Source organism: Mus musculus, chromosome 15 (genome assembly GCF_000001635.26).
Source record: "Mus musculus strain C57BL/6J chromosome 15, GRCm38.p6 C57BL/6J".
NCBI classification, from domain to species: Eukaryota; Metazoa; Chordata; class Mammalia; order Rodentia; family Muridae; genus Mus; species Mus musculus.
Window position 1 is genome coordinate 75,813,236 of NC_000081.6, and position 27,425 is coordinate 75,840,660.

The following is a 27,425-nucleotide window of genomic DNA, read 5'->3' on the forward strand; positions in this document are numbered from 1 at the left end:
TCAAGCCCCTTGCGCCTTTATTGCCTACGCTGCCCTAGCTGTGTTATCAGGCCCACACATGCAGCCCTCTCCGCCCGCCGTCCAGAGGTCACTTCTAATGACTAATCGAACTCATTAGCTTTCCTAATTAAAAACTTTACTACCGCAATGGAAGACAAACTACAAAAAAACTGCTGGCATCATATTTGAATGGGATATGAGCCCCATCTATCAGCAGGGCTCCAGCTCCTGTCCAAGACTGAACCTTCTGGCTGTGAGGTTCAACACCCTCACTCCCAGGCTGGGGGCTAGTCAGGGACAGCTCAAGGGTACTCTCAAGACCATGGTTTGTACCCTCATCCAGGGTCATACTATCAGGAGGGAAGGAGACCACTGAGCCAGGAAGTCTGGACAGCCCCTAAGTGGATAGCCAGAAGGGGGGGCCTAGGGTCAGTACTGCCCGGAAGTACTGCTCTCATCCTAGGGAGCTCCACCACGGACGGCAGAAGCCTCTCCTGGATGTCATAAGGCAGGAGCTGAGAAGTGGTTCAGACTTTTATGGAACTTTGGAGGGAAATGACTAGGAAGAAAATAAGTTGCTAATTTCACAACCAGTTAATAAATAGGATGATAGAAGAATTAGCATTTTGGGCAAAGAAATGCCTAAGGCAACCCAGGAAAAAGCTGCTTCCCCACCTCTTGGTCTAGCCGGCTGAAGAGTCACGGTGAGTGTCCTCACCACAAAACCCACACAAACTCCCTTCAGGAAAAGGAAGGACGCTTAAGTGGAACCTTGCCCCCACACACACCCCTCCACACACACAGGAGCAGAGAGCAAAAGAGTTCTGAGCCATGTCCAAGAGCATTATCCACCAACCCCTTTAGCTGGGGCCCCAGAAACAGGCAGGTAAAACAGCACAGCTTCTATGGAGGTGGCTAACACAGGGCAGTAGGAATCAGCACAGAGCAGAGCTCTGGCTTAAGAACAACTCCTTCCACTCCAGTCCTGTGATGGGGTCAGCTAAGGAAGAGGCCAGAGACGGGCACCTGACCACTGAATGGCCAGAGTCAACCTGACAGAAGAATATGACCCTGCTGACGAACTCTGAAAATGTCTCCAAGTTCTTGACAGCAGAGATGCTTGGGAACAGGCAGGTAGGGGTCGGATCCACTGGAAGACTACAGCACTGCAGGATGAGTGAGGAGAGGGCAGAGACACAAGGTTTTCTGGGGCTGGCTTCTCAGAGCTGTTAGAGTACTGCCCAGGTTGAGGACCCTTCATGGTAGAGGACAGGGGACCAGGCCACAGGACTGAGGGTATCTTGCCCAGTCGGGCTCTCTGTCCCTAATTCTGTATGACTCAACTTTCTTCCTATATTGCCTAATCTGCTTTTTATCAACAGCTACACTGACATGTCTTCAATATCTTCAGACTGTCTATACTCTTCACAGGCTGATGACAACTCTAAGAAGTCATCATGGATTAGCCCTTCCAGAAGTCACATTGATTTCCACTCGGCTCCATAAACCATGCTCCCTTCCCATCCAGCTCACCGGCTACATGTCCTGTCTGTCCATCAATAGCATCTTCTTCCATGGTCCCCACCTCAGGATCAGCATGGGCATTCCCTAACCAACTCACAGTGGCACTAGTCAGTGACGGTTGTCTAAAGGGTTTTTCCCCTGTCTTGAGGTACAAGTTCAGGGCTAGCTCAGGATCTGTCTTGGTGCACCTGGCCTGAAAGAATGAGCATGAGGCAGAGGAGAGCAGTCAGCAGGAACCAGCCTGACCCCTTCTCTAGCATACACAGGTGGCAGTGAGCTACAAGAGCCCTCAGGGACATGTTGACAAAGATAGGGCTACACCTATCACCTTGGCCTGGCAAGTGCTCCCTAATGATGTGACCCAAGACTAGCACAGGCCTTCCTGCCCACCCAATCTCCTTTAAGTCCTTCTCTTCTCCCTCTGCATTGTTCTTGCTGTCCTATATAGTTCAAGAGCTGAGCATGAGTCCCCACAACTACTGAAGGGCTCCAGAGCCCTCCCAGGAGAGCAGACTTCTCACAATTAATTGCCTAATTAGTTGTGTTACAATAGATGGTGCTCCAGTGCCATATGTACACACAGCAGTGGAAGACAGGAAACATCATTCCAGACACTATAGAGCAACTTTTGAACCTGGTTCTAAAGGAGCAGGAGTAGCCATGGATTAGTCACAGGCCAGGACTGAAGAAGGATCAGGGCTTCAAGAAGCAGGGACAATCCTAGACAGTGGTACCCTAATCGCAGAGGGAGGGAGGGAGGGAAAGAGGGAGAGGCAGTGGTAGAGAGGGTTGGGGGGAGAGAGAGAGACAGACAGACAGACAGACAGACAGACAGAGACTAATTGCCAAAAATGAGAGCATACTGGCTGGGTACTCAGCAATACCTGACAAGTCAGGACCCTTTCTAAAGCCTGAAAGTCCAACTCATGTGACAGTGTCCCATCCCTCCTGCTGTGGGCTAGGAAATGGCTGAAGGGCAAAGGTCCAGCAGTGGAGGGGGCAGGAATGGATCCCTTGCCTGTCTGGGATGAGCAAGATCCAGAGAGCAGTGGTACTGAGACGTCATCTGAGCTTGGCAGCATCTGAGCAGACTCTCAGCAGCTGAGACAGCACAGTGGGAAAGGGACACCGTCTTATCCCATCCAATTCTACTTCTCAGAGGCCCTTGTCTCTTCTGCTGCAGTCAGCAGGTGCCCTAGGGGACACCAGTCCTCTCCAACTCCTCCCCCTCCACGACTCCTGCAGAAAGGCTACATGCTACACATAGAAGGCATAAGAGGCCAACACTCAGGTCCGACTCTGTAGAGCCAGTACTGTGCACCCTGCCAGCACAAGGCCCTGTCAGCCTCTTCACCAACAACTGCTGAATTGCACTCTTGGGAAAATGGCCACAAAATTCTAAACAGAACATGCAGCATACATTTCTGAAAGGCCTCTGCTCCTACATTTAAAACCGTGACGTACATCTGAGCTGTCCGCAAACCCCACGAGCCTGGAGACACAGTGCCCACTAGTGCAGCAGGAGGGAGCAGAGGCAGTGTCAGCAGGACTTTCTGTCTCTCACAAAAGAGCAGGGCAGGCAAGAGCTGTCTGGAGTGAGAAGGCTCTTCCCGGCTTAAGCAGGCATGACCTAACCTGTAAGGCCTGGGCTTTGGGCCTGAGATATACAACACTGCAGTCTACACTGTAGCCAGGTAGCATAGTCAGTGACCAGAGCTTAGGGACAGAGCAAGACTTAACCAAAGTGAGGACTGGAAAAGCTGCCACTTCCTGACCACAGGAAATCACCTCAACCCACAACTCTTCACTCTTGGGGAATCTGAAACCAGAACCATATATGTGTGCAAGTTTTAGTCCCCGAAGTAGCTGAAGGTCAAACAAGGTAGGCTCTGGCACACCTGTGTCATAATGGAGAGAAAGGATCCTCAAGAGACTATTCTCCTTGGGGATCCCTAAGCCATCTAAATCCATCCCACCCTTCCCATGAGACTGTGGGACCTTCTCTGGCTCAGGACCATTTCTCTCCTATTTCTGCCATAACAATGATCGCTTAGAACTAAAGCCCAGAGTCAAATGCCGCATCTCAGGCTATGCCTCCGCTCCTCACCTCCCAGTGCCAAATTCTGGCTGTACCACATAGATTGCCTTCAGCACAGACATGCAAAACACACACACATACACACACATACACTATAATTTCCTTTTTCCATAGCTCAGTAGTATGATACCCATAGATCCTCCACAAGACAAAACTAAAACTCCAGTTTTCACCCTACCAGCTTTTCTTCAGTTTCTGTGCCACCAAGTTACTAGAGCTGGGACATCCTGCACTGGGCTACAAAGAAAAGAATAGCTCCCACAGAGCCTAGCCCTGAAGCCCTAAGCTCATGCTTGGGAGGACACCGGGGAGGAACATCTGAGTATGGCATCAATAGCCAGGTTCCTAGTGACACCAGGTAACATCAAAGACTGATCACACAGTCTCCCAGGCCAGAAGCACAGAGGCTCCTTTGTTTGTCTTTCTCCAATCTTTCTGATCCCTGACCATCTCCATCATCACCTCTCCTCTATGTAAAAAAGGAGGGGTTGGAGGAAAGGAGGTGAGAGGGAGGGGCTAGGAGGAGGAAGGAGAGAAAGCTACCATCAGGATGTAAAGTAAATTAAAAAAAAAAATGCAGCCAGGCTTGGCTGTTTCAGTGTATGGCTTCTGCTTCTAGAGAGCTGAGGCATGTCACCAGGTCCCATTCACTCTACCCAGTAATAATTCCCTCCACTGGACCATGGGTGCATAAAGCTATCACGGCTTCCTCTCCCTCCTCCTCCCAGCTATCAGTTCACACCTCTATATACCCAAACAACATAAGGGCCAGTCCTTGGCAGAGTCCCAAGAGTGTCCATTGGATCCTGACCCTACCTGACCTACTAGAAGTATAAACGTGTCTGCTGGTCCTTCACACCTAGCTAGGAAGTTCTAACGGCTTTTCTTTTTCAGACACCAAGGATGGAATATGTGTTGTCTCTAGCCCTCAGTCACGGCAGCCAGGCAGACAGCAGCAAGGCCCCTCAGAGTACAAGAAATAATCAGTGCTGATGAGCACCGCATCCCAGTCTGCTCATGCATGACACTGGCCTCCCAGCTGGGGGCACTGGCAGGCTGCGGGGACCAATGGCTGTGAGAGGAAGCAAAATCAAAGCAGCAAAAGCTAAAGGTCTGACCCTGCCCCATGGCTTCCCAGGTGCCCTAGAACCTCAACTATCTAGGGAGGCAAAAGTCAGATGGTCAGACATCCCTGTCATTAGAAGGAGAAAGTTCACTGCCTCTCACACTCTCACATAAAACAATGTAATTCATATGGTAGAACTGAAGGTCATGTCAGCCCCTCAAAATACTGATAAGATGACAGCAAGACTTAAAGGAACTAAGAGCAGCCTGCCTATACTACCTAGCACAGGGGCTCAGGCCATGGGTCTAGCTCTGGCCATGGGGGCACCGGGCTAAGCAGCCTTTATAGAGTTTCTAAAAGACGCATAGGGCTCAACTCCTACTCTCACCAGCCTGACAGTAATTACAGGCACTGCATCCTCACCATGATTACTGCTAGAATCATGGCTGCCCACCTGAACTTGGTCTCCTTTATCTGTTCACACCTCTACCTATGCCCATGTCATCATCTATGCCCACAGACTACAGGCAGATTGCTGCCTGCCTGCACATAGGTGTAATGACAACCTGAACTAGCCCCAGAGACTGCTCATACTTAGTGCTCCAACACCTGACCAGGTTCAGCCCAGGTCTTTAACGCAAAGAACTCCACCCACCCGCTCTCACCCACAAGGACACAGCCCAGAATACAGCTGTATTATCACAACAAAATTCCTGCCCTTCCAACCGCCCTCCTTTGAGAAAGAATCGTTCGTGTGCTTCCAGAGCCTGCCCGTCTGTTTTTCTAAATAAGGCAGGATGGCAGCTAAGGCAGGAAGCGACTGGTGAACCCTCCCCGCCGGCACGCTAGCACGGCAGGAGCTGCCAGGGACCATGCTCTAACAAGCTTCAGATGTGGGATGGCTGGAATCACAGCGTATGAATTTTTATGAGTCTAATAAATCACTCTACTTTTCCTGTGCTTGATAGTTTCCAGCAAATCAAAAGGGAAAAGACATGCCACGAGCAGCCGGGCCCTCGGGTCTGCTGGTGGGCACAGGCAGCATAACGGGGCACCTCGGCTCTGTTCTCTAAGGACGAGGCCAGTATGGCCAGAAGGCCCCTTTGGAACAGCAGCAAAGCATCATGAAGGTGGAAGTTCCTTAGCTCTAGAAAGACACTGCCAGAATTCCAAAATGGTACAAAAACATGCCTCAAGTTCTTGCCAGCAGAGGACTGTAGTCATACGGGCAGCGGCAGAAACAGGTCTTATAGTTCCCAGCTTCACAAGGACAGTGACACATATGTACACACACATACCTATGTTCACCTAACACAGAAAAAAGCAGGAAGAGCCAGCCCTATGAGAGGAAGAGGCTCCTGGCTGTCAAGTCCCAGACCCAGCTCAGGTTCCTGACTGAAGCCATTCTGTCTCCTCCAGTATACATGGCCAAGTGACTGTCCACATCTCCTAGCCCACAGCTGGCTTGTCATCAGCCTTCATTGCAGCACCATGGAAACAAGGAATCCATCTTTGACAAACATTTACAGATTATCAAATCACAACAGCAGCCCCAGACAGAGCCATAAGTCACCCTAAGCAGCCATTCGCACTGCAGTCTGAGGAGTTTGGGCAGCTCGGTGATGATAAATAACTGCTGTCATCCACCCTGTCCCCCTGTGCAAGATCCGTGTTCTCTGTTGTTCCACACTACCTGGTGTTTAATGACAACACTGTCAGCCCAACACTCAGCCACCAAAGCTGCTGCCGCCTCAGACTGTCAGAGCCCTATTAGAGGGAAGATTGAGACCCTACTCTTCCTAAAGTCACTCAAGCAACACAAGCTGCTAGTTCCTGTAATTATTGTGCGCTAGCCATCGATCGTGCACGACACCTGACCCGCCTGTATGAAATGGGAGTAGTTTGCTGTGTGACAGTCGCTATAGATTATGGGGGTAGATCTCCCCTCCCCTTCTAACCATCACTCTACCCGACCTTAAAGGCTGGTGAAAGAAGGAGGAAAGATAGTGCCACCCACCATCAGAGAGCTGCCACCCACAGAGTGGAGGTGGGCCTGCCCAGACTTCAGGGGGCCGCTCAAGTAGCCAGCCCCTAACTGGCTTGCAGCTGCACCCAGTCAACTTCAGATCCCAGACGACTAGAAGATAGCCTGTTCCACTTCAATATTCTACAGGGACTTAGGCATATTGTCAGCATATGGGAAAGAACCTTCCTTGGTACTGAGTCCTGGCTGGATCATAGATCATGATGCTTCACCTTGTTGATCTGCTGTGACACTAGCTCCAAGTAGGCAGAGGCACAGTGCTCCCTCTATGCCATAGGACCACCTATAACCCCCAAACCATAATGTAGCACACACCAAAGATGGAAACCTGCTGCTAAACCGAATGCTCCAGTCCCTAAAGATAGGGATAGTCCCAACTCACCCAACTAAGTTCATCCTTGCTCCACCATCCCTGTGACCTAGGGACCCTGGGACCCTTCTCCTCTTCCTTGGGATGCTTATGTCCCCAAGCCCTCTAGAGACCATGCCCTCACACGGAAGCTAGTCAAACTCACAGACATGCATGGGCATCAGCACAGTACCAGAGGGCAGGGCCTGCCTGTGTCAATGCCACACCTCCAAGCTCTGAGTAAGGCATAGGCAGAATGCTCAGGCCCTCCTCACTCAATTTCAGGGGACAGGCCATAGCGACCTTTTAATCCAGATTTAGGTTCCCTCAATTTCTTTGGTCACAGCTAGCTAAATCCCCAGGCACCCAGGCACTGCTATGTAAACTCCAGCATGGTATACAAGGCAAAGTAGGAGGACAGGGCAAAGGACAGGCTGCATCTGAGGCCCCCCAGAACCTGAGCTGCTAAAGTCACTAAATGATTTCATTGGAAATCTGAGGAAGCAGCCTCAGCTTACCCTAAAAAGCCACAGATTGAACCATCATGGGACTAATTCCCTCCTACCCATAGTGGTGACTCAGAAGCCAAGAGGACAGATCACAAGGCTGAGTAGCTGCCAGATGGCCTGAGGTCCTAACTCCATCTTGTAAACTTCCCCAGAGAGCACAAGCATCCTGCTCACCAAAGCTTGCCCTTTTCTTGGCATCCCTCCTCTTACTACCTGAGTTAGAGCCAAGAAAAGATGCTCTGAAAGAAGCCTGAAAACCACACTAAAAAAACAGGCACAACTTAGAGGAAGCTGTACTGCTCTTGTTAACACTGGGTTACCAGGCCCTTCTTGGCCACTCTTCATTTTCCTCCTGGGCCAACCTGGCCTTCTACTACGGAGCAATGAGCCAGCTGCAGAGGGAAACCCTAGGAGCTAGATACTAAGTATGCTAAGCCTTTGGGACTATGTCACTGAGTCTGCACTGTGAACTACACTCTCGGGAAAGATCTAGTTCATGTCACAGCTTTCATATTCACCTGTGCTTCTGCACATTCACCCTTGTGTGTGTGTGTGTGTGTGTGTGTGTGTGTACACTGCCCACAGAGCTGTCAGTACAGATTGGGGCCTTGAGAAATCAGCAAGGGTCTCCCCAACCCCCAGCCCAGTTTAGATCCCAGCAGACAGCAGGGTTCCCTCCCTGGCCTCAAATGAAGCCCACTGGTAGGATAGGCACCATCGCCCTCAAAATGTGAAAAATACATCCTTCTTCCCTGGAGTCTCCCAGACAGTAACAATGACACAATCTGCTTCAACATCTCCTGGGAACATCCCCTCAGGAGCAAAGAACCTGCTAGGGCCTGAGGACGGGAAGCAGCAAATGCTATATGAACCCAGGCAAAGGGTGTCCTAGAGAGGAAGGGTCCTCAACACAACGCAGCATCTCTGTGAACCTGGAATCCTTCTGACCACAGGACGCTCCAATGAGGTGGAACAGGGAGGGAAGGAAGGAGCAGAAGGGACTGTGCTGTGGTCTGGGAAGGGCTGAGGGGGTACAAAGCCCACAGGTGCTAGTCAACTAGAATTAGGCAGACAGCTGCAGCAGCAGACTGGTGAGTGGATCTCAAACGGTACTGGCCCACTCCCACATGCAGCCCTCTAATTTACCTACAGTGCCAAGGACTGAGGATTCCAGAGTGATGCCTCCTCTGGGTTAACCACAGAGGAACCTCCTCCGGCACCACAGGGAAGCTTCACACAGTAGCAGCTAATCCTGAATCATCGGAAAACAGTACTAACAACCCAAGCCTGCTCCCACGGCCCGCCCACCTGACCATGAGACCTAAAGAAGGAACCCTGGGATCTGACTCCTAGATATAAGGCAGAACAACTGCTGTGGCCCCTGCCTGTGTCTAGAAGGCATAGCGAGAAGCCAGGTGGGCGTCTCCGAGACCCCAGGTGGGCGCTGGCAGGAGACAGACACATGGAAAACAGGCATCTGGGGTTGGGGCAGGTGAAAGCAGTGAGCGCTAGCGCGATAGCTCCCAGGATAGCGAGCCCAGCATGGGTTTGAAGAACCCTCACAGCTTCTACTGAGTAGAGAGAATGGAGAGATGGTCTGAGCCTTGAAAACAAGTCTCAGGAGACAATCTCCAAAACACTCATCTAATTTCAACCTTCTAAACATATGGTGACAACTGTACACAGGACCAGACTTGTGGTGTGGCCATAGCTCAGAAGGGCTTGGTGTCCTCCTCATGTGAGCTACTCAGGATTCCAGGACATCCTGAGAGACACACATGAGGACTCTAGACTGCCCAACCCTTTCCAAAAACCTTCTTCTCAGGTGGCTAGGGCTCCAGAAAGTGGCCAGTATCACCACCCAGGACTTAGCCTCTGTAAGTGACACCAGCCCACCACAGGAGACAGAACTTCTACCCAGGCTTCCACAGATGTGCATCCTACCACTTACATGCTCTGCTACTGATGCAGAGAGGGCCATTAAGAGACAAGCCGCCACCAGATCCCAGCCCAGTCCATGCAGCTTTGAATACACTGGAAAGAGGAGACCACAGCTTTAGGACTAATTTAGATAAGAAGAGCCCAAAGAATGACAAGAGAGAAGCTGGAAGGCCTAAGCACAGCACTTTGCAGTCTGAAGTACCTTCTCAGCTCTGGCTAGAGCCTGGGCTCTGGGTAACTATCCAGGAAGTCATCCAGGACAGCAGCATATCTCACCATCACCCCCATCCCACCACACTGTAACAAGCTGAGAGAGGCACGTTTGCCAAGGACACAGACCTCTGGGCACTGTGCTTTATTTATCCTATGAATATGGAGCACTGGGTTCCCTCAGCGTGTCCCAACTAGGCCCTTGAGCAGAGAGGCTGACGTGGAGCAGGTCCAGGTAGGCTCTGAAATCTACTCTTCCCAGGAGAGCTGTACCAAGTAAAGGGCAAATTCCCAGAACCTGTCATCCACTGAGCCCCAACAAGCTTCCTGAAACTTGGCTATCACAGGCTCAAGGGAGCTATCCCCATGTGAGCTACTCAGAAGTCCAAGTCACCCTGAGAAACACACAAGGATTCTGTTGCCAGCTGCTAGACTGCCCAACCCTTTCCCAAACCTTTCTTCTCAGTTGGCTAGGGCTCAAAAAGTAATTGAGGTCATGACCCAGGATTTATCCTCTGTAGGTGGCACCAACCCACAGCAGGATAAACAGCAGCCTGCATCTGGGCTACTTATCTGAATTCTAGTGCCCCAATTAGATACAATACTTCACAAGGAGGAGGAAGAAAGGACACAGGGAAGGTTCTAGTCGGGCCCAATGTTGAACTACACTAGCCACATCTACCTGGCTGAGATACCCAACTGATGAGACAGGAGGCTCAGAGCCAGCTGTGCCCCTAAGCCTACTCCCCCACCTCATACCAGCAGAAAGCCAGGCAGCCTGTGACTGGTTATGTGACAGGTGCCCAAGGCAGTCTGTGCATTAGCACCCCTGAGCATGTGCAACCAGCCACTCCACCTAGGCATCACCTGCAAGACCAAGGGGAGACGCAGCATTCCCTTGCTTGGGGCTAGATGGCTCTTGGACTCAGTACTGTGGGAAAGAATGGGGAAGACAGTAGTTGGCTTCTAGTCAGAAGCCTCCCCTACAGCAGTGACCCATCAGTCTACCTAAACTAAATGCTTTGTCCTGACTCTGCAGGGCCAGGCACCAGTGGAAATAAGCATGCAGGTCATGAATAGCTGCTAGCCCCTGAAGAAGCCCGAGAAGACTCATGGATCAAAAGTATCCAAACAGAGACTGGGACCCAGGGGCTTATCTCCAAGGCCAGGGTTCTTTCCTGCCAGGCCTGAGAGATAGACACTCAAACAAAGCCACAAATAACTGGACACTTAATGATCACAAGCTGCTGGATTTACAGTCATCAGACCCAGCTATAGATTTTCTTTGTAAATTCCATCAATTTCTATGCATTTAGACTAAATCTTCAATTTGGAAGGCATGAGCCCTAAAACCCCCAGCTATATAACTGTGGTACTTTCTTGGCTACTCTTGACCTTGAAGAGTTCCTCTCTTGCAGGCTTAGCCTAATCCATGCCTTCTCCTCTTCCTCCTTTTCCTCTTCTTTTTCCTCCTCTTCCTCCTGGCAAGACACTAGCCTCCTATAAACAAGTTATTATTGGCAATACTAAGCCACCACCATGCCCATGGCCACAAGGGATGGGAGGAGAATCAGAAAATCTACAACAAGCAGAAGGCCACAGTGAATGCAGTCTCCTCTCCAGGGATTCCTATGCCTCCTAGATGCTCTGACAGCAGGAGAGCCACGCACAGCTTGGCCCTGAGACAGATCCTGCATCTGAAGATCTTCCCTTGGCACCGCAGCATTAAGGGAAAGGAAGGCATTCAGCCACAGACTCCAGTGGGCAAGATATCATAAGAGGGTGGAGCTCCATCTGGGTCACATGCTCCAAAGAGGATGTAAGCCAGGAAGAATGCAGATCTCAAGAGGAAGGCCAGCAAGGGGCTCAGTCTGGGTAGTTCCAACCAAGAGCATCACAAATGGCCTTCCAGCCTAACCTAGACTCTGAATGTGGTAACTCCTCAATGAGCAAGTACACAGAAAAGCCCTGCTGGGTCTCCTGGCTAGAAGTTGCCCCACCGGCCCCCCAGCTCTTTTCCCTGGCTGCCCTCTTGACAATAGCACTAGCCTACAATGGGCTACACGAGCAAGGAACAAGCTGTTCAGGAAACTCAAGACCCAACCTAAACAGCCCTTGCTTGCTATGGGTTATCCCTACTTATTCCCTTGCTGTATTCTACAGCGTCCCTGAGCCAGTCAGCACTTAGGCAAAACATGCATTAGTACTGGAGACCACGCTCCACTCCCTCACAGGCCTGAACATCAGAGACCACTGCCCTGGACCACTCCAGAGTCCTGCCTCTCCCTGCAGTTCCCGCATGGGCTGCCAGTGCCCATCACTACCCTGCAGCTAATACTCAAGCTCATCCAGCAGCCCACTCTATGAGCGAGGCGCAAACACAGAAACTTCCCACCCAAGGATGGCCTTATCATTAGTCTCCACTTGGACCAAGCTCTGCAGCCTCACGCCTCAGTTCAGCTACAGTGGGTTCGGAATCCTAAACTAACCAGGCAGGACTTCTCCCAAGCCTCTCCCAGGGGCCTAGAGGTGGAACACGGAGCAAGCAGCAGGAGGAAGGCCTCCAGGATCCCAAAAGCTGCCCTACCCACCAAGCAACCCTCCCACCACTCTGCTCCAGACTCTTAGAAGCCACACTGTGTCAGTGAGCTACACACAGGTCACTAAGACACAGCAGCCTTCTTCTGTTAATGACAGTTTGGGTAGAGCACCTCACACACCCAGCCTGCTGATGAAAAAGTGAGTCCAAGGCTTATAAAGCTAGATAACTTAACTACGTGGGTTCTTTCTATTTTAGTGGATGTTTCTTTTATCTACATTCAAATGTTATCCCTTTCCCAGTTTGCCACCCGCCCCAGAAACCCCCTATCCCATCCCCGATCCCCTGCTTCTGTGAGGGTATTCCCCCACCCACCCACAACTAAGTGGGTTCCTATTGCTCACTCTCCTTCTTCAGGCATAGACTGTGCTTGCTGGTTTGATATAAACTTGACACAAGCTAGAGTCATTTGAGTAGCAGGAACCTCAATTGAAAAACTGCCCCACCAGAGTGATCCAGGGGCAAGGCTGTAGGACATTTTCTTGACTGGCTATTGGTTTGGGGAGATCTAGCTCACTGCGTGTGGGTGGTGCCACCTTTGGTGCCATGAGAAAGCAGGCTGAGCAAGCCATGAGGAAGAGACTGGTAAGCAGCATGCCTCCAGGCCTCTGCTTCAGTTCCCTCCTCCGGGTTCCTACCTTCAAATCTTGTGCTAATTTCCTTTAATGATTTCTTGCATGTGGAAATCTAAGCAAAATAAACCCTTCCCTCTTGAAGTTGCTTTTGGTCATGGTGTTTCACTGTAGCAATAGAAAGCCTAACTAAGATAGACTCGGCTCAGCTAAACCAGACCAGCAAGCACAGTGAACTCTGGGCGTGGGAGGTGCTACCAGGGAAGAGCTGGCAGCTCACAAGGAATCCTTGGACCTAATGAACCTATACTCCAATTCTTCCTGGGGCTTATAGATCTATAGTCCAGCTAGAACTGCCCAACAATGAGTATCTCCCTGGTCAGGACAATCATCCAGTGGCCTAGAAGACTGACTGTAGGTCTTGTCATACAACTGAAAGAAGACACCATCCATCTTCAAGTTTCTTCAAATCTTTCATACATATTGCCTACTCTCAATAAAATAACCAAACATGTGAGCAAGTCAGATTTGGCTCAAAACTAAGAAAAGAACCCTCCCCCACCACACACACACACAAACACAAACACACACACACACACACACCGGCTCAAAACTAAGAAAAGAACCCTTCCCCCACATAGAGCATGCAAAACACCTGTGAGGCCCTGGGTTCAGTCTGCAGCACACAGGGGTTAAAGTCCAGACTTGGACTTGAAAAATGACTGGTAGAAAGCCAGGTGAGTTGTACATACCTTTGATCCCAGCACTCAGTACTCAGGAGGCAGAAGCCAGGTAGACCTCTTTCTCTGAGTTTCAGGCCAGCCAGAATAACATTCTTTTCAAATGCAATTTACACAAGTTGAGCTACAAATTTGCAGAAACATCCAATGGCCTGAAATCCAATTGCACACACAAACTGAAGTAAAAGAACCATTAGTTAAAATAACTTCAAAATCCCCACATCTGCAAATTGAAAAGTACCTTTTATAACCCACAGGTCAAAGGAAGAAGAGTCACATAGAAACTATAAAGTATCTGGAAGAAAACAAAAATAATTAACTTACGGAAAACAGCTAAAGCCAGCCAGCAAGATGGCTTAGCATATAAAAACTCTTGCCACCAAGCCGGATGACCTGAGTTCACTCCCCAGGGCCCACATGGTGGAAGGCATCCTCTGACCTCCACATGCATGGTGTGGCACATGTCCACACACACACACACACACACACCCCAAATATATGAAATGTAGCTTTTTTGAAAAGCGACACCTGGAGTAAAATTCTAACAGACTGCACACTGAGCTATCTGTAAAGCCTGGGTCTACGCACTGCCTCCTCAGACCCTCACACTGACAGGCCTCTGTGTAGCTGGGGTCCTACCAGGAGCCCCTCCCTGTCTGGTCTCCTTGCTTGCTCACTTTGAAGCACTATAACCCCAACCAATCCTCACTCTCCTGGCAGATCAGGGTCCCTGACGTGGGAGTCAGGGTGAGCTGACAGCCCTTGCCTTCAGGCACTCACCAACCATGCCCAGCAGCCCTGATGCCCGGATCAAATTATGGGTATAGGAGACCATCCTGAACTAAACCAGATGAACTCCACCCAGGCATGTGTTTCCCTTAAAAATTAGGAATGCCAAGGCATGAAGGAAAGGGCTAAAGAACGGTTTTAGAGAGTTTTTAGGGAGCAATCTTTTTGAGCAAAACATATTCTTAGGGACCCTAGACACAGCTGTCAGTCCTAAGGCGCAGGCCTCCTTGCCCAGCCAGCTGGCTGCTCATGTCAAGCTCAGACACACCCTGGCTAAATTTCATTGTTGGGCTCCAGCACAGGTGTCAAATAGGGTCTCTGTGCATCCGTCAAGCAGCAATGGCAGCCTGATCTCTAGCCCCGTGCAGCTAAACCTGCCTCTCCACAAGGCCAGCCCATTGAGGGAGGTGGGTTCCCCACTCAGCTACCTGGCCCAGAACCCTCAGCAGGCATTTCCTATCCCCCACAGACCTACTTGTCCTCCTCAGCCAGCCCTGGCTGGGGTGCTGCCCTGGAGCTCCCAGTGGAATTCTGCAGGAAGAACACCCTTTCTCTATTTAGTGTCCTTGACCAGAGGGACCAGGTCAGGTCTTTTCACTGAGTGGAGGCAAACCAGGAAGGCTCCCTGGCCAGAGGCCAAGAGGAAACCCTGCCCATCCTAGAACATTGTGTCCCAGCTACCCAGCTGCTTCCATGCCCAGCTGTCCTAAGCAGAAAGAAATTCCTCCTGGAGTGCTCTCCAGCCCATCATGAGCACACCCCTCTGAGGCAGACAGCTTCCAGCATCAGTGCATGGGCTCATGTCTCTGAGCACCAAGCAGTGCTGCTGCCCCTGGCTCTGCATGGCTCCAGAGGGAAGGTTCTCCCCACCTATGGACAAGGAGACCTGAGAAGAGCCCTTGAGCAGCCTAAGTCATGAGCGGGTGACCCAAACCAGGTTCTCTGGCACACTGTGCCATCACCGTTCTCCATCATGTGAAACATCTTGACTTGGGGATTCAGAGGGTTGTCTAAATCCATACATCATGGTCTGCCAAATCCATGCGAGACACCTAGGTTCTAGCCCCAAATGCCATAAGAAATAATACTGGGCAGGGACCTACTGTAGACACAGTACACAGACAAAGCAGCACTCACAGGAACAAGCTGGGTGGAGCTCATCAAGTGCCTCTCCCAACCAGAGGGGTGTGTTCTGGGCTCACAGAGTACTGTGGCCTGCCCCATTACAGTGAGATTGAGTACATTCCTAACTAAGACCACCAGCCACCCGAGGACTAGCCAACAAAAAGAGGCTTTTGGAAAGCCCACTTGGAATGCCCAGCACAGGAGAGCCATACACTAAGGCTAGCTCATGGGCTGTGTCCTGGCCCCTGACTCTTTCCCACACTCATAACACAGGTTTGGATATGGGCTCCTTTCCTGGCCCACCTAAAACCCTGTTACTATGTCCTGATCCCTGCGAGCCACCACAAACTGGTTCTAACTCCACCTAAGGGGTGTTTGCCTACAGCTGGCACCCACCCACTGCCAGGTACAAAACATGGGTGAGTACACTAAACTGTATGCGCATGCTGCTGTAGGCCTTGCTGACTGTGCTTGAGGACAAACCAGGCCATGGGGATAGCGTCTAGGACAGTTCTTATGTCATGTTCTCTGAGAAAACTCCTGGGTACTCAGTAATGTAACCTCAAGGGAGTCATAGGCTTCTGTGGGCCCTGACAGCCCAGCAAGAGGCAGCTGGACAAAGTTTAACTCTGCAACCCAAAACCTAGTATGAAACTAATCTCTTGAGACCCTTAAGCCATGCTCAGCGGCCAAGGTGCAGTATTTGATTAAAAGTCAGTCAGGACATAGAGAAGACAGGCAATTCTTTGACCAGGAGGAAAATGACAAAAGAAGACTACTCTCACTTCCATTTACAGAGGAGCTAGCCAAACTGTCCTAAGCCAGAGGGGAGGCCTGCTGTCTTAAAGATACAAGCTCCAGCCACCCTGAAACCACCACCCTTCCCAAGTCAGGAGTCAGAAGGGGCAAGCTCACCAGGAGTAGCACACACATGTGTGTTCATGCCAATTCTTGTGGAATAATTAATTAGCATGGTTGCAACAAACGTAAAATTGGAGGCCTCCAGCGTGCCTGATAATTTATGCAAGATCCAAGGATCGCTGCGGATGCCTTTCTCAGAGCCTAATTCAGCATTTTCTTTTTTCCCTTATGGAAGCAGGACTCCAGATTTAACTGTTCTCATGCCCTTTAACAGTGTCTGCCGCAGCCATAGTAAAACCCAACAGTCCAGCTGCATACGCTGCATACTGGTGAGCAACAATGGATCGCAGACCCGAGGCACTGGGTAGGGCTTCCCAGGAGGCGGCTGCAGCAGCCACCACACAGCACAGAGCAACACCACACAGGTCTGCACAGAGACCCTGAAGCCACTCAACTCTAATTTTACAGACATATATTTAAAGTAAAATAAAAAGCAAAAACCACACAGACAGTAGTGCAAAGAACACAGAAGATCCAAACTTCCTCAGCAAGACAATGGCACCAAGCAGCATAGAGAGGATGTGTACTTTATGGTACAACATCTCAGGCAAATTCTAGAACTTGAATACTAGATGTGCTCCCAGCACCCACCATTAAAGGGTGTCTATCAAGCCTGGCCTCTTACCCAGATCCCTGGCCCTGAGCCTTTCCCCACCAGGTACAACAAGCCACCCTGTGTCCCCCAACAAGTACCTGAGGCTCCAACGTACTTCCAAAGCCCTTGCCATAGCATCTGCTGCCTCAGCTACAGTTATGACCAGAGAGGACGCAGCATGCATCCTTGCTGCCTAACTTGGGGTCCTGACTGAAGCCCTTTGCTTCCCTGCCCTGAGCTGCATTGGAGAAGGCAGCCAGCCAAGACCACCAAGAGCTACTGCCCAAGCTTAGGTCAGGTAAGGAAGGATGCTGTCACAACCAAACTGCCACTCCTAACACTGTGCTACCAGTCTCTGCTCTCTGGCTCAACTCCATTGGAAGTCAGCTCACCAGAGGCCACATGGCTCAGGGCCAAGCAGAGGACTGGGCACCTAAGAGACTGCAGATCACACCACTGCTATACAGCCAGCCTGTGAGCATTCTCATCTGCCAACTCTCCTGCTCCCAGACTTCCCCAACTGCCCTCAGTCACACAAGTGGTGAGACAATGCCATCCTATAGCCAGCCGGTGTTATGGGATGGTCACGGACCCTTCTAGCGTGCCCCTACTGGCTCCCACCCACCAGGAACACTTGGTTCAGGGCAGGAATAATATCCCAACAGGCAGGCCTGTTGTTTCTCCTTGCAGGTCAGTCCCTTTCAGACTCTCATCCTCAGATGCTGAATGTAATGATGCTCCAAGAGTCCTGGGCCTTAGAAGGACCTGAGATCTCCCCAGTGGGCAGTGCTGCTCTCAATGGGCAACCAAACACACTATGATGAATGCCTCTCTGCCCACATACTGACCAAGCCCTACCCAGTTTAAGTCAGATGAAACAGGTATCCCCTGACCAGCAGGGCTTGCTCAACCAATAAAAGCTTTGGGTTGAAGCCAGGAATTGGCTTGTAACACATGTGGTGACAGAATTACAGAGAACAATCTTCACTCAGAATAGTCTGCAGAAGGGAACCCTGTCCCAAACACTGCTTCTGCAATGGAATAAGCTTCCTTCCTCTGGCTCTGCACCAAGAGACTCACATCTATGTGACAAGAGTAGGACAGAGCGCTCATACAGGACCTTTCTAGTGAGGCAGTACAGACAATTAACACAGAAATCCACATACTGCAGAAATGAAGCAGGAAGTGGGAATGCCATGGTGATTTTTTTTTTTTTGAGTTTTTTTTTTGAGACAGGGTTTCTCTGTGTAGCTCTGTCTGCCCTGGAACTCACTTTGTAGACCAGGCTAGCCTCGAATTCAAGAAATCTGCCTGCCTCTGCCTCCCGAGTGCTGGGATTAAAGACGTGTGCCACCACGCCCGGCCATGGTGATCTTAAAGCAGATAGGCTTGTAAGGCTGACCACGGGCACTAAGCAGTTGCCTGAATGAAGGCAGAGGGCCCTAGATATCTGAAGGAAAAGGACCACACTGCAAAAAAAAAAAAAAAAAAAAAAAAAAAAAAAGTGTGGAGGTATGGCTAGCCAGAGTGGGTGGGGTCTACTCACAGAAAAGAATTGTCTGGCTGGGCAAAGTCTTCAAAGGCAGGGCTCTTTGAGGGAGCCAAGTCTAGTGTCTGGCCAGAATAGGTGGGACTTTGCTCAGAGGGGTAGGATCCGGCCCATGAATGAACAAGTCCTGGCCAAGAAGGAGTGAGGCTTTCAAAAAGGGGCAGAGCCTACCCCCAGCTTCTAGCCATCCTGAAGGCAGCCTCCTCAGAGCTCTGGCCAGTCTTTTAAATGACAAAACCTAGGCAGAGAGAAGGCAGACTTAATCAGAGGCAAGATCCCCACAGTACTTTGCCATAGGAGAAGTGAAAGTCAGGATGGTGGCTCACGCCTATAATCCCAGCACTGGGAGGCAGAAGCAGGAGGTTCGAGTACGTTCTTAACTACATATTTAGCCTAGGCTGCATACATATCCTAGGCTTTAAACGTTCACAGGATTAAGTAAGGAGGGTAACTAGTCCCAGATACCCAGGAAGCTGAAGCAGATCGCAATTCAAGGCCTCTCTGGGTTACAGTGTGAGTCCAAGGCCACACTGAAAAACTTAGTAACACTCTGTCTAAAAATAAAGGTAAAAAAGAGAACTGAAGCCAGAGCTCAGAGGGAGAGCGTGTGCTTGGGAATGATCAAGGCCCAGTATGCCCGATGAGTGGACAAACTGAGTGTGAAGCTGTGAGTATAGGAGGAATATGGATAGGTTTCCTCCCATGCCCAAAACCACCTGGCAAGCAGCCCCTTCCCCAGAACAGCTAAAACAAAACAACAAACATGACTCTGAAATGACCCATATACACCAAAAAAGCCTGCTTGGGAACTCTGTCAGAGCAGGGAATTCGAGGGGTCAAAGAATGAAGCTGACGGGCAGGGCCTAGAAGCACACAAAATCAGGCCAGCAGGCTTGAAAGCACTTGTCTATATGGCCAGGAGGGACAATGGAGAAGCTGTCCTACCACAGTATGAAGGCAGGCCTCACCCAGACACCAAGAAAGACTGGCCAGAGCTCTGAGGAGGCTGCCTTCAGGATGGCTTGAAGCTGGGGGTAGGGTCAGCTCTCAGAGAACACTGAACATCTGAGGGGTTCCCAGCCTCCGACTGGTACCAGTCCTAGGCTGGGGATGGCAAAAGAGCTACCCAGTTTGTAGCAGGGTGAGTGAGGCTAACAGAGCTTATACTGGGAAGACGCTCTGAGTACTTCCTTAAAAACCACCTGTGGGAATGAGCACCCACCCATACCAGCAGACGCTCACCACAGGCAGGACAAGAGGACCTTCACGGAGTAAGCCAAGGCCATACAAGCAGACAAGGCTTGTCACTTACAATCACTTATGCCAGTGATCCAAAATAAGTGGTCACTCAGTTTCTTACCTATGAGCACTGACAGTGTAATAAGCATATACCACAGAGCCACCACAGTGAACTGCCACAAGCCAAAGAACTCTGTACTGGAAGTAGGTAACTCTCCCCAGGAGACTCACGTGAAAGCCTAGGAGGCTGGGAGGCCTTAGTCTGCATGAAATCACAGTGAAAATTCACCTCGTCCTTATTACCCAGCCCCCAGCAAGCCCGAACCCAGAACTGACCAAATTAATCCTTTACCTAAGAAGGCTCGATTTCCAGGGCAAGGCCAAGGTTTGTTGAAAAGATTTTTAAATTTTATTTTATTGTTTATTTATTTTTACATAATTCATTCATTTTATTTATTTTTGGTTTTTTAAGACAGGGTTTCTCTGTACAGCCCTGGCTGTCCTAAAACTGACTCTGTAGAAGAGACTGACCTTAAACTCAGAGATCTACTCACCTGCCTCTACCTCTAGAGTGCTAGGACTAAAGGCATGTACTACCACACCCTGCCGATTCATTTTATTTTTAACAGTTTGTGTGTGTGTGTGGTGCCCACATGCACTTGAGTATGGGTGTCCATGGAAACTGGGGGTGTCAAGACTTCCCTAGAACAGGAGTTATTGGCAGTTGTGAGCCACCTGAGTTGGGTGCTGGGAATCAAACTGGAGTACTCTAGAAAAGCAGTATATCCTCTTAACTGCTAAACCATTGTCCCAGCCTTGTTGCTAGAAACATTTTATTTTAAATGATCTCTGTATGTATGTCCATATGTGCATATGTGTACATGCATGTGCATATGCATGGAGTCCAGAAGAGGGTGACAGATCCCCTGGAGACCAAGTTATAAGCAATTGTAAGTGCCAGGCAGTGGTGGCACACGCCTTTAATCCCAACACTTGGGATGCAGAGGCAGGCGGATTTCTGAGTTCGAGGCCAGCCTGGTTAACAGAGTGAGTTCCAGGACAGCCAGGGCTACACAGAGAAACCCTGTCTCAAAAACCAAAAAAAAAGCAGTTATGAACTGACCTTGATCAAGTCCTGCAAAAGCAGTAATGTTTTTACCTAAGCCCCAAGACCAAACTTTTAACATAGGTATAGGAAGAAAAGGGCAGGCAATGGCCACATATCCACCGTGGGCAGATAAAAGAGAAGTGTCATCCTATCTAAACCTACCTCGGAGAGGTGATGACACAACCTCTCTTCCCACAAAGGCTCTTTCTTTACAGTACACAGCTGAGGCTTCCAAGAGGCTGCTGGTTAGAAGCCCATGACTGACTGTTACTAAGCTGCTACCTAAGCTAGAGCAGCAGGTGCTATATCAGATTAAACCACTCATGCACACAGCTCAGAGCCAAGCCACATACTAGGCCTAGGCCATGCCTTATGTTAGTAAGCCTGGGAGCTCCCTCCAAGCCTCCCAGGTCCCATGTCCCCACACCGACCAGGGGAAGAGCATCACATGCTAACTACCAATTGCCACACCCCTAAAGCATCAACGCCTCTCCCCAGATGCCTTTTCTAACAGTTGTCCGTTGAGGCAGACCAAGCAGGTCTCAGCAGCAGACGGAGCACACATGCCTCCTTGACCGCCTCAGGGCTCTCTAGGGGGCTCATCCCACCCCATAGCCAAAGGCTGACCAGAAGAGAGACACTACATCAGACAGGAACCTTCCTGATACTCTCAGTCCCCAGGCCTGAGCAGCCCCATGGCTGCTGAACAATGCAGTTTTGAATTCAATTAAAGCGATTATCTGTTGTGCCAAATAAATTGTGTACAGCATATATCCTGCGGCACTTTACACCTCCAGGCTCATTATTCCCTAACTGTTTCCTCCTGTTTATGCGCTCTCAAATTAAATTGCTGATAATACGCGCCAAAATAAAAAATGAGCGCACCTTGTCCCAAGAAAATTGATTCTCCTTCTCCTGAACTGGCGATTGCCAGGTTTTATATACTCGGTTCCTGGTGATCATTAGTAATTCAATTTTCTTTTTATTAGCCCCCTTATCTGCTGAGCAATATAGTGGCAGCGCTGACCTCTTTCGCACGGGTAAATGTTTAAAATCTTTTCCCTGATTAATTTTGCCAGTTAAGAAAAAGAGGAGAAATGGCCCGGCTCTTAGCCATCACAATGAATAAAGCTTAATGTTGATTGTGATGGAATTTCTAATGCCAGGGAAATTGATTGAACGCGGCAATTACGCTGCAAGAGTAACTCGAGGGAGATGGGATCGCTTTCTTCTGGCCGTAGCCTTTTGGTTATTTAAAACAATCCAATTTGCAAGGATAATTATGTATTAGTGTTTTATCTGCCACTTGAAATGAACAGGGGAGTTTCGATACTGGCCCAGCATTAGCAGGTTATTGCTGCAAATTACTTGATATCTGCTTTCTTTCACATAAAGAGGAAATTAGGCAATCAATTACCAGAAAAGGGTGGATGGAGGGATAAGAGGGGCAAGGGCGCCCTCTACTGGCTGCTAGGCCACACAGTAGGGCTGAGTAGGGACCTGGAGAAGGGGCTGGCCAGGGTTAGCTAGGCTAACCCAATTCCTTGGCACACAAAGTGTGGATATCAGGGTACTGGCACCATGAAAATTCTGGAACTAGGGCTAAGTGTTTTCCTGGAGGCAAGCAGAAAGATTGGCCTCTAAGCACTAGCTAAAGGGGCAGCCCCTATCTACTGACCCCACGTACTGGGAGACGCTAACAGCCACAGAAGCTTGGGGGGCTGCACTGCTTGGAGATAGAAAAGCTCCAATCAGCAATATGGCAAAACTCCAGCCCAGGGAATCAAACAGACTGGCCGGAGCTTTGAACATCATTCAGGCTGGGATACTTAGACAAGCAAGGAAAGAGGCAGACAGTAAGCCTTGCAAGGGGGAAAGCACAAGCTGGTCCCTAGAGCAAGCCAAATCCATCCAGGCTCCAGTCCAGAGGAATTACCACTGTCACTCCCATCTCCTCCTGCCTCCTGTACACAGCCCACCATGTGATCTCTGCCTCTCTAGAGTAGCCGAGAGTAGTGGCCTCTGGAACCGCTACCTGAGTAGACAGGCTCAGCATCTCCTGTTTTCACAACTCACTTGCTACTTAGATGAGGATACCCCCTTGAGCTCACACACAAGGCCTTGCATGCCAGCCATCCTGACTCACTGTCTACTCCAGCCTGCTAGCCCAACCTTGTCACCTGATATTCCCGAGAGCAGCAACACAAGCTGTCTCCTGGCTCCCTCTTCTATCCTTCCCTGAAATTACAGAACCTATTCCCTCCCTTTGGCATAAAAGAGCTTCCCCCATTACCTAGTGCCCTTTGCACTGGGGTAACCCCCTTCTCTGATCCTGTATAGCACACAGCTATATGATCTTCCTCCTGCTCTGTGGTCCACAGTGCCTTCACCTGCACAGCTGAGCGAGCGCCATTTCCTCTCCTAACTCAAGTCTGCTGAGGAAGACTCCTAATGCCTGCCTAGTGTTGACACTCTCCCCGGAGCCCATAACTATATGCTTCTGCTTTCTTGTTCACCACCCAAAGCCAACTGTCCCGGCTGTTGACAAGGGCTCAGGCAGCCACTCGTCTCCACTAGAATGTGGCTCAGTGTCCCCAGGAACTAGAATGATTCTTGGCCCCAAGGTGCCCATCACATGCTTGGCGGGTCAGCAGGTGAATTGTGGATAGAGAGACTCCCCAGAGCCCTTCCTGCAACAGAAATACCAGGGCACAATGCAGTCATCACATCTGTCTATTACTAGAAGCTATCCATCCTTCCACCTGTAGTGGAGGTGCCACCAACAGTTTCAATAGCCCCCTAACACATCCAAGGCACCACAGGTAGACACACTGAACTCAGGACCCCTCACCCTTCACTCTTCCCTGGCCACCTGTGGGGCTTGGGAACATTGTAACAGCCACTACCAGCAGGAGACAATCTTTGCTGTTCCCAGTTGTCCCAGTCCATAGACTCTACCCCACAGACATAAGCAAGTGATGCTATTCTAGAGAATTCCAGTAAGGAGCCCACAGCCCTTCCTCACACTCTGCCAGGCAACACTAGCAGACTTTCCATCTTCTCCACCCAAAGCTGTAAGCCTCTTAACCCATCCTTCTCAACTGGCCAAGGGGAACCCAGCCATGTCCAAGCCACCCTTCTCTCTAGCCTTTCACTTGGGTTCTATACCCCTCCCCCCTTAACATGGTTCCTATCATCCCAGCAGAGTGCAGCCCAGCCTCAGCCAGTGCCTAAGCTTTCCTCCTTGTCATACCTTCCTTGGTGGAGAGGTGGGTCCGGCTGGACGGCAGGCAGCAGAGCCGGTGCCTGTTGACCTGCATCAGACCCTTGTGGGGAGTCTTCCTTAGAACCGGGCTATTCTTCCCCCGGAGGGCCTGTCTCCGTCGCTGGGTAAGATGGTTTTTGCTGGTGGTGGCAGTTGTAGGGCTGTTCTTCTTGTCCCCAGGAATGCTATGAAGATAAAACACAAAAAAAAAAACTACCAACAGGCTCACTGACAAAGGCCCAAGCACCTTCATCAACTGGAGACAGCACAGGTTGCAATGTCCTCCAAGTAGAGCAGAGCAGAGTGGATTCAGACCCTGTCCCTGTCCCTGCCCTGCCCCATGCACCCTGCACCCTGCTCACTGCCCACTGCCCCTGCCCCAGCCCTTCTCCAAGCCAGATGGAATTTTAGTACAGATTTTAGTACGAGACTACAGGAAAAGGTGATGGAGAAGGACCGCATTCCTGAAAACGAGCTGCCATCAGGCTTGCATGCCATCTCCCAAGCACATCTTCAAGGATGCTACAATACTCCACCTCTGAAAGCCGCACAATAGAGGAAGGCACCGGTATGACAAGAAGAAATCTATTCTCTAGGCATGGTGAGCATGGCACCCAGGCTCAGATAACTAGAGACAGCACAGAGCCAGAAGAAGTGAGCATACAGAGAGCCAAAGACCAAATTAAGACAGCAGGAAGAACCTCCTTAGGGGGGTTTATGACAAGGACAGTAAATGTCTTTTGGAAGAACACTGTCTTATGGCATAGGCAGGCCCCCTGCCTGGTAAGCAAACAATACCTTTGCCATCAGTGGCTGATGTGAAGTTTCTGACCCCGTGACCATATACCCTAGGCTAGGATGCCATCTCAGAGTATCCTGAAAGGACGCAAGGGTCAGGACCTCAGTGATATGTGCTCATAAGCCAGCAGCTTGGCCTGGTCACTTGGCCACCAGCAAAGAGCCAGCTGGGATGTAAATGCAATCTGTTCCCTCTGGAGCACTGGACACCTAACACCTCAGCTCACTTGGAAGATGGCAACAGAGCACAAGGCAGGAAAAGCCTGGGACTGCCATGCTGCCGTCCCTTTCAGTCACCCCATGTGGCACAAATGGTACATCCTTCTATCTGGACAGGGCCAGAGTGCCCCACAAAGCCTGACTTCCTAGAACCTAGAGCCCTCAAGTAAAAACAGAGCAGGGGAAGTCCAGGCATACCTGGCGGAGCCCAGCACCCTAGTCCACCACCCACAGCTCAGACATATAACCCACTGCTCCGGCCAGGACAGCCACTCGGCATTCACCTAATGCTACACACTGGACAGACCCACGTGCTGCTCCCAAGCACCTAACCTGGCAAGGCACCATATGTTGTTGAACCCTGCCCACCTAGAAGGGAAACTACCCAAACCTAGTTTCTCATCAAGAGAAGAAAAGATGGGTCTGTCGGCATTACCAGTGCCAGAGCTCTTGCCTCCTCAACCTTACTGGGGCCCCAGGTAAGCGCCTGAATCATTCGGCCTTTACCTGACACATCTCTATATGACAACAGTACTTCTAGCCTCACTCCATGAAGCATAACCCAAAATCACACTCAAAGCTCTCGGCTTAGGTCACACATGAGTGGTGCTGAATAAACCCAACGGGGGCCTTCTTTTTCCCCAACCTGGAAACCAGGAAGGGAGTGAAAGCTAAAGTCCAAATTCTCTAATGTAGGAACCAAAAGCGCTTCATGAGCCCTGCCCCACCCACCTAGACCGGACACTGTAAGACAGCACACCTGGTATTGCCCCGCCTCCGGATAATCTTGGTCCGGCTCTTCACTTTGTAAGCTGAGAGCTGTGACTCTCCAAAGAGGGGCTTCAAGCTGCTGGGTCCCCCTGCTGGTCTGTCCCCTGATGTGGGCCTAGATGGGACTGGGGAGAGCTGAGAAGTATGGTCCTTGCTGCCAGCCTCAGACTGCCAACGGAAAGAGGAAGAGGAGGAAGCAGACGGGCTGGAAGCCTTCCACTTGTACTTGCTGGGAGAGAGGCCAGGCTTGGATGGTGTGGCCAGTTTCTCCGGCCTCACCTCTGGGTCAACTTTAGGCTGTGGCTTCTCTGTCTTTCCAACTGTACCCAAAGTGGCCTTGTTCCCGCTCTCCAGAGTTGTTCTGGGACTGAGGGCTCTCCGAGCGACCCGTGGGCTCTTTTCTGAGGCAGCTACCCATTTGTAGTTGTTTTTCCGAAACTTGCTGGTTCGACAGGACACGAGCAGTGAGGCCTCCCTGACCTGCCTGGCTGTTGCTGGTCTGACTGAAGCCACCACTGGCCCCAAGGAAGCTGGCTGGTCTGAGTGGCCAGTGTTTGCTCTTTGGTCTCCAATGAACTGTTCAGAATAGCTGGTAGAATGAGGGCCTACCTTCCTGCCCAGAGCCACAGCAGTGTGATGGGGCAGGACAGATGGGAAGTGTACCCTGAGGGCCACTTCATTTTCACTGACTGTCCGCCGATGCTCGGGAGAGCTGTCACTCACCCTGCCCACAGACTTCACTACCCGAGGCTTGCCAGGCTCCTTCTGGCAGACCAAGAGGGGGTCGTCCACACTGTAACCCACCTTGGTTCTTCCTGGCCTTGCAGGCTGCAGTTGTCCACCAGGGACCTCAACCTCACTTCCTTGGGGTCTTTGGCCACTCCAAGAGGGGTCATCACAGCCTTCCAAGGACCCCCGCTGGACCCCTGAAGCATTGATGGCACCTGACTTTGATGGTGGCTTGATCTTAATAACCATATTCTGATCTGGACTGAGCTGGACCTGTCTCTCCAGTACATACTGCTGGGGTTCAGGATGCTGGCTATCCTCAGACCTGAGGGATGTCTGAAAAGCAGGATCGCTGGCTGGGTCAGAAGATTCCACAGGCTGATTCACAAGGGAGTATTTCTTGCGCCACGAAGGGCCATGGTGTGAGGAGAAGCCCCTCCGACTTGGACGGGAGTAGCGGGCGCCAAAGGTCCTGCCACCCGGGAACATGGGTGGCTGCCACCGAGTAGCTGATGAGTTGCCCAGGGCAGGGCCATTGCCGTGGAGTGTTTTATAGTCATCAATTAGACCTGAGAAGGCAGAATCACACGCTCAGTTACCTAGGAGATGTGAATAAAAACAGCACCAATCAAGACTACTACCCCTACCCTAATACTCCAGACCTG

General features: G+C 50.6%; 1 protein-coding gene across 5 annotated transcripts in view; it reads right to left on the reverse strand.

Moving 5' to 3' along the window:
• The window catches only part of Zc3h3 (zinc finger CCCH type containing 3), an 87,632-nt gene that overhangs the window by 58,806 nt on the left and 1,401 nt on the right, over positions 1-27,425 (reverse strand). For 3 of the 5 annotated variants that reach the window (XR_003951363.1, NM_172121.1, XM_011245567.3), the window contains exons 2-3: positions 26,021-27,329; positions 24,232-24,428 (exon numbers count right to left, since the gene is read on the reverse strand). Coding sequence is in view for 4 of the 5 variants with exons in the window: in NM_172121.1 (NP_742119.1) it covers positions 24,232-24,428; positions 26,021-27,329 (1,506 nt within the window). In the remaining variant the exon portion in view is untranslated. Of the gene's footprint in view, positions 1-24,231; positions 24,429-26,020; positions 27,360-27,425 lie in introns of all 5 variants that reach the window. The other 2 variants (XM_011245566.2, XM_017316551.1) reach the window with 2 other exon arrangements.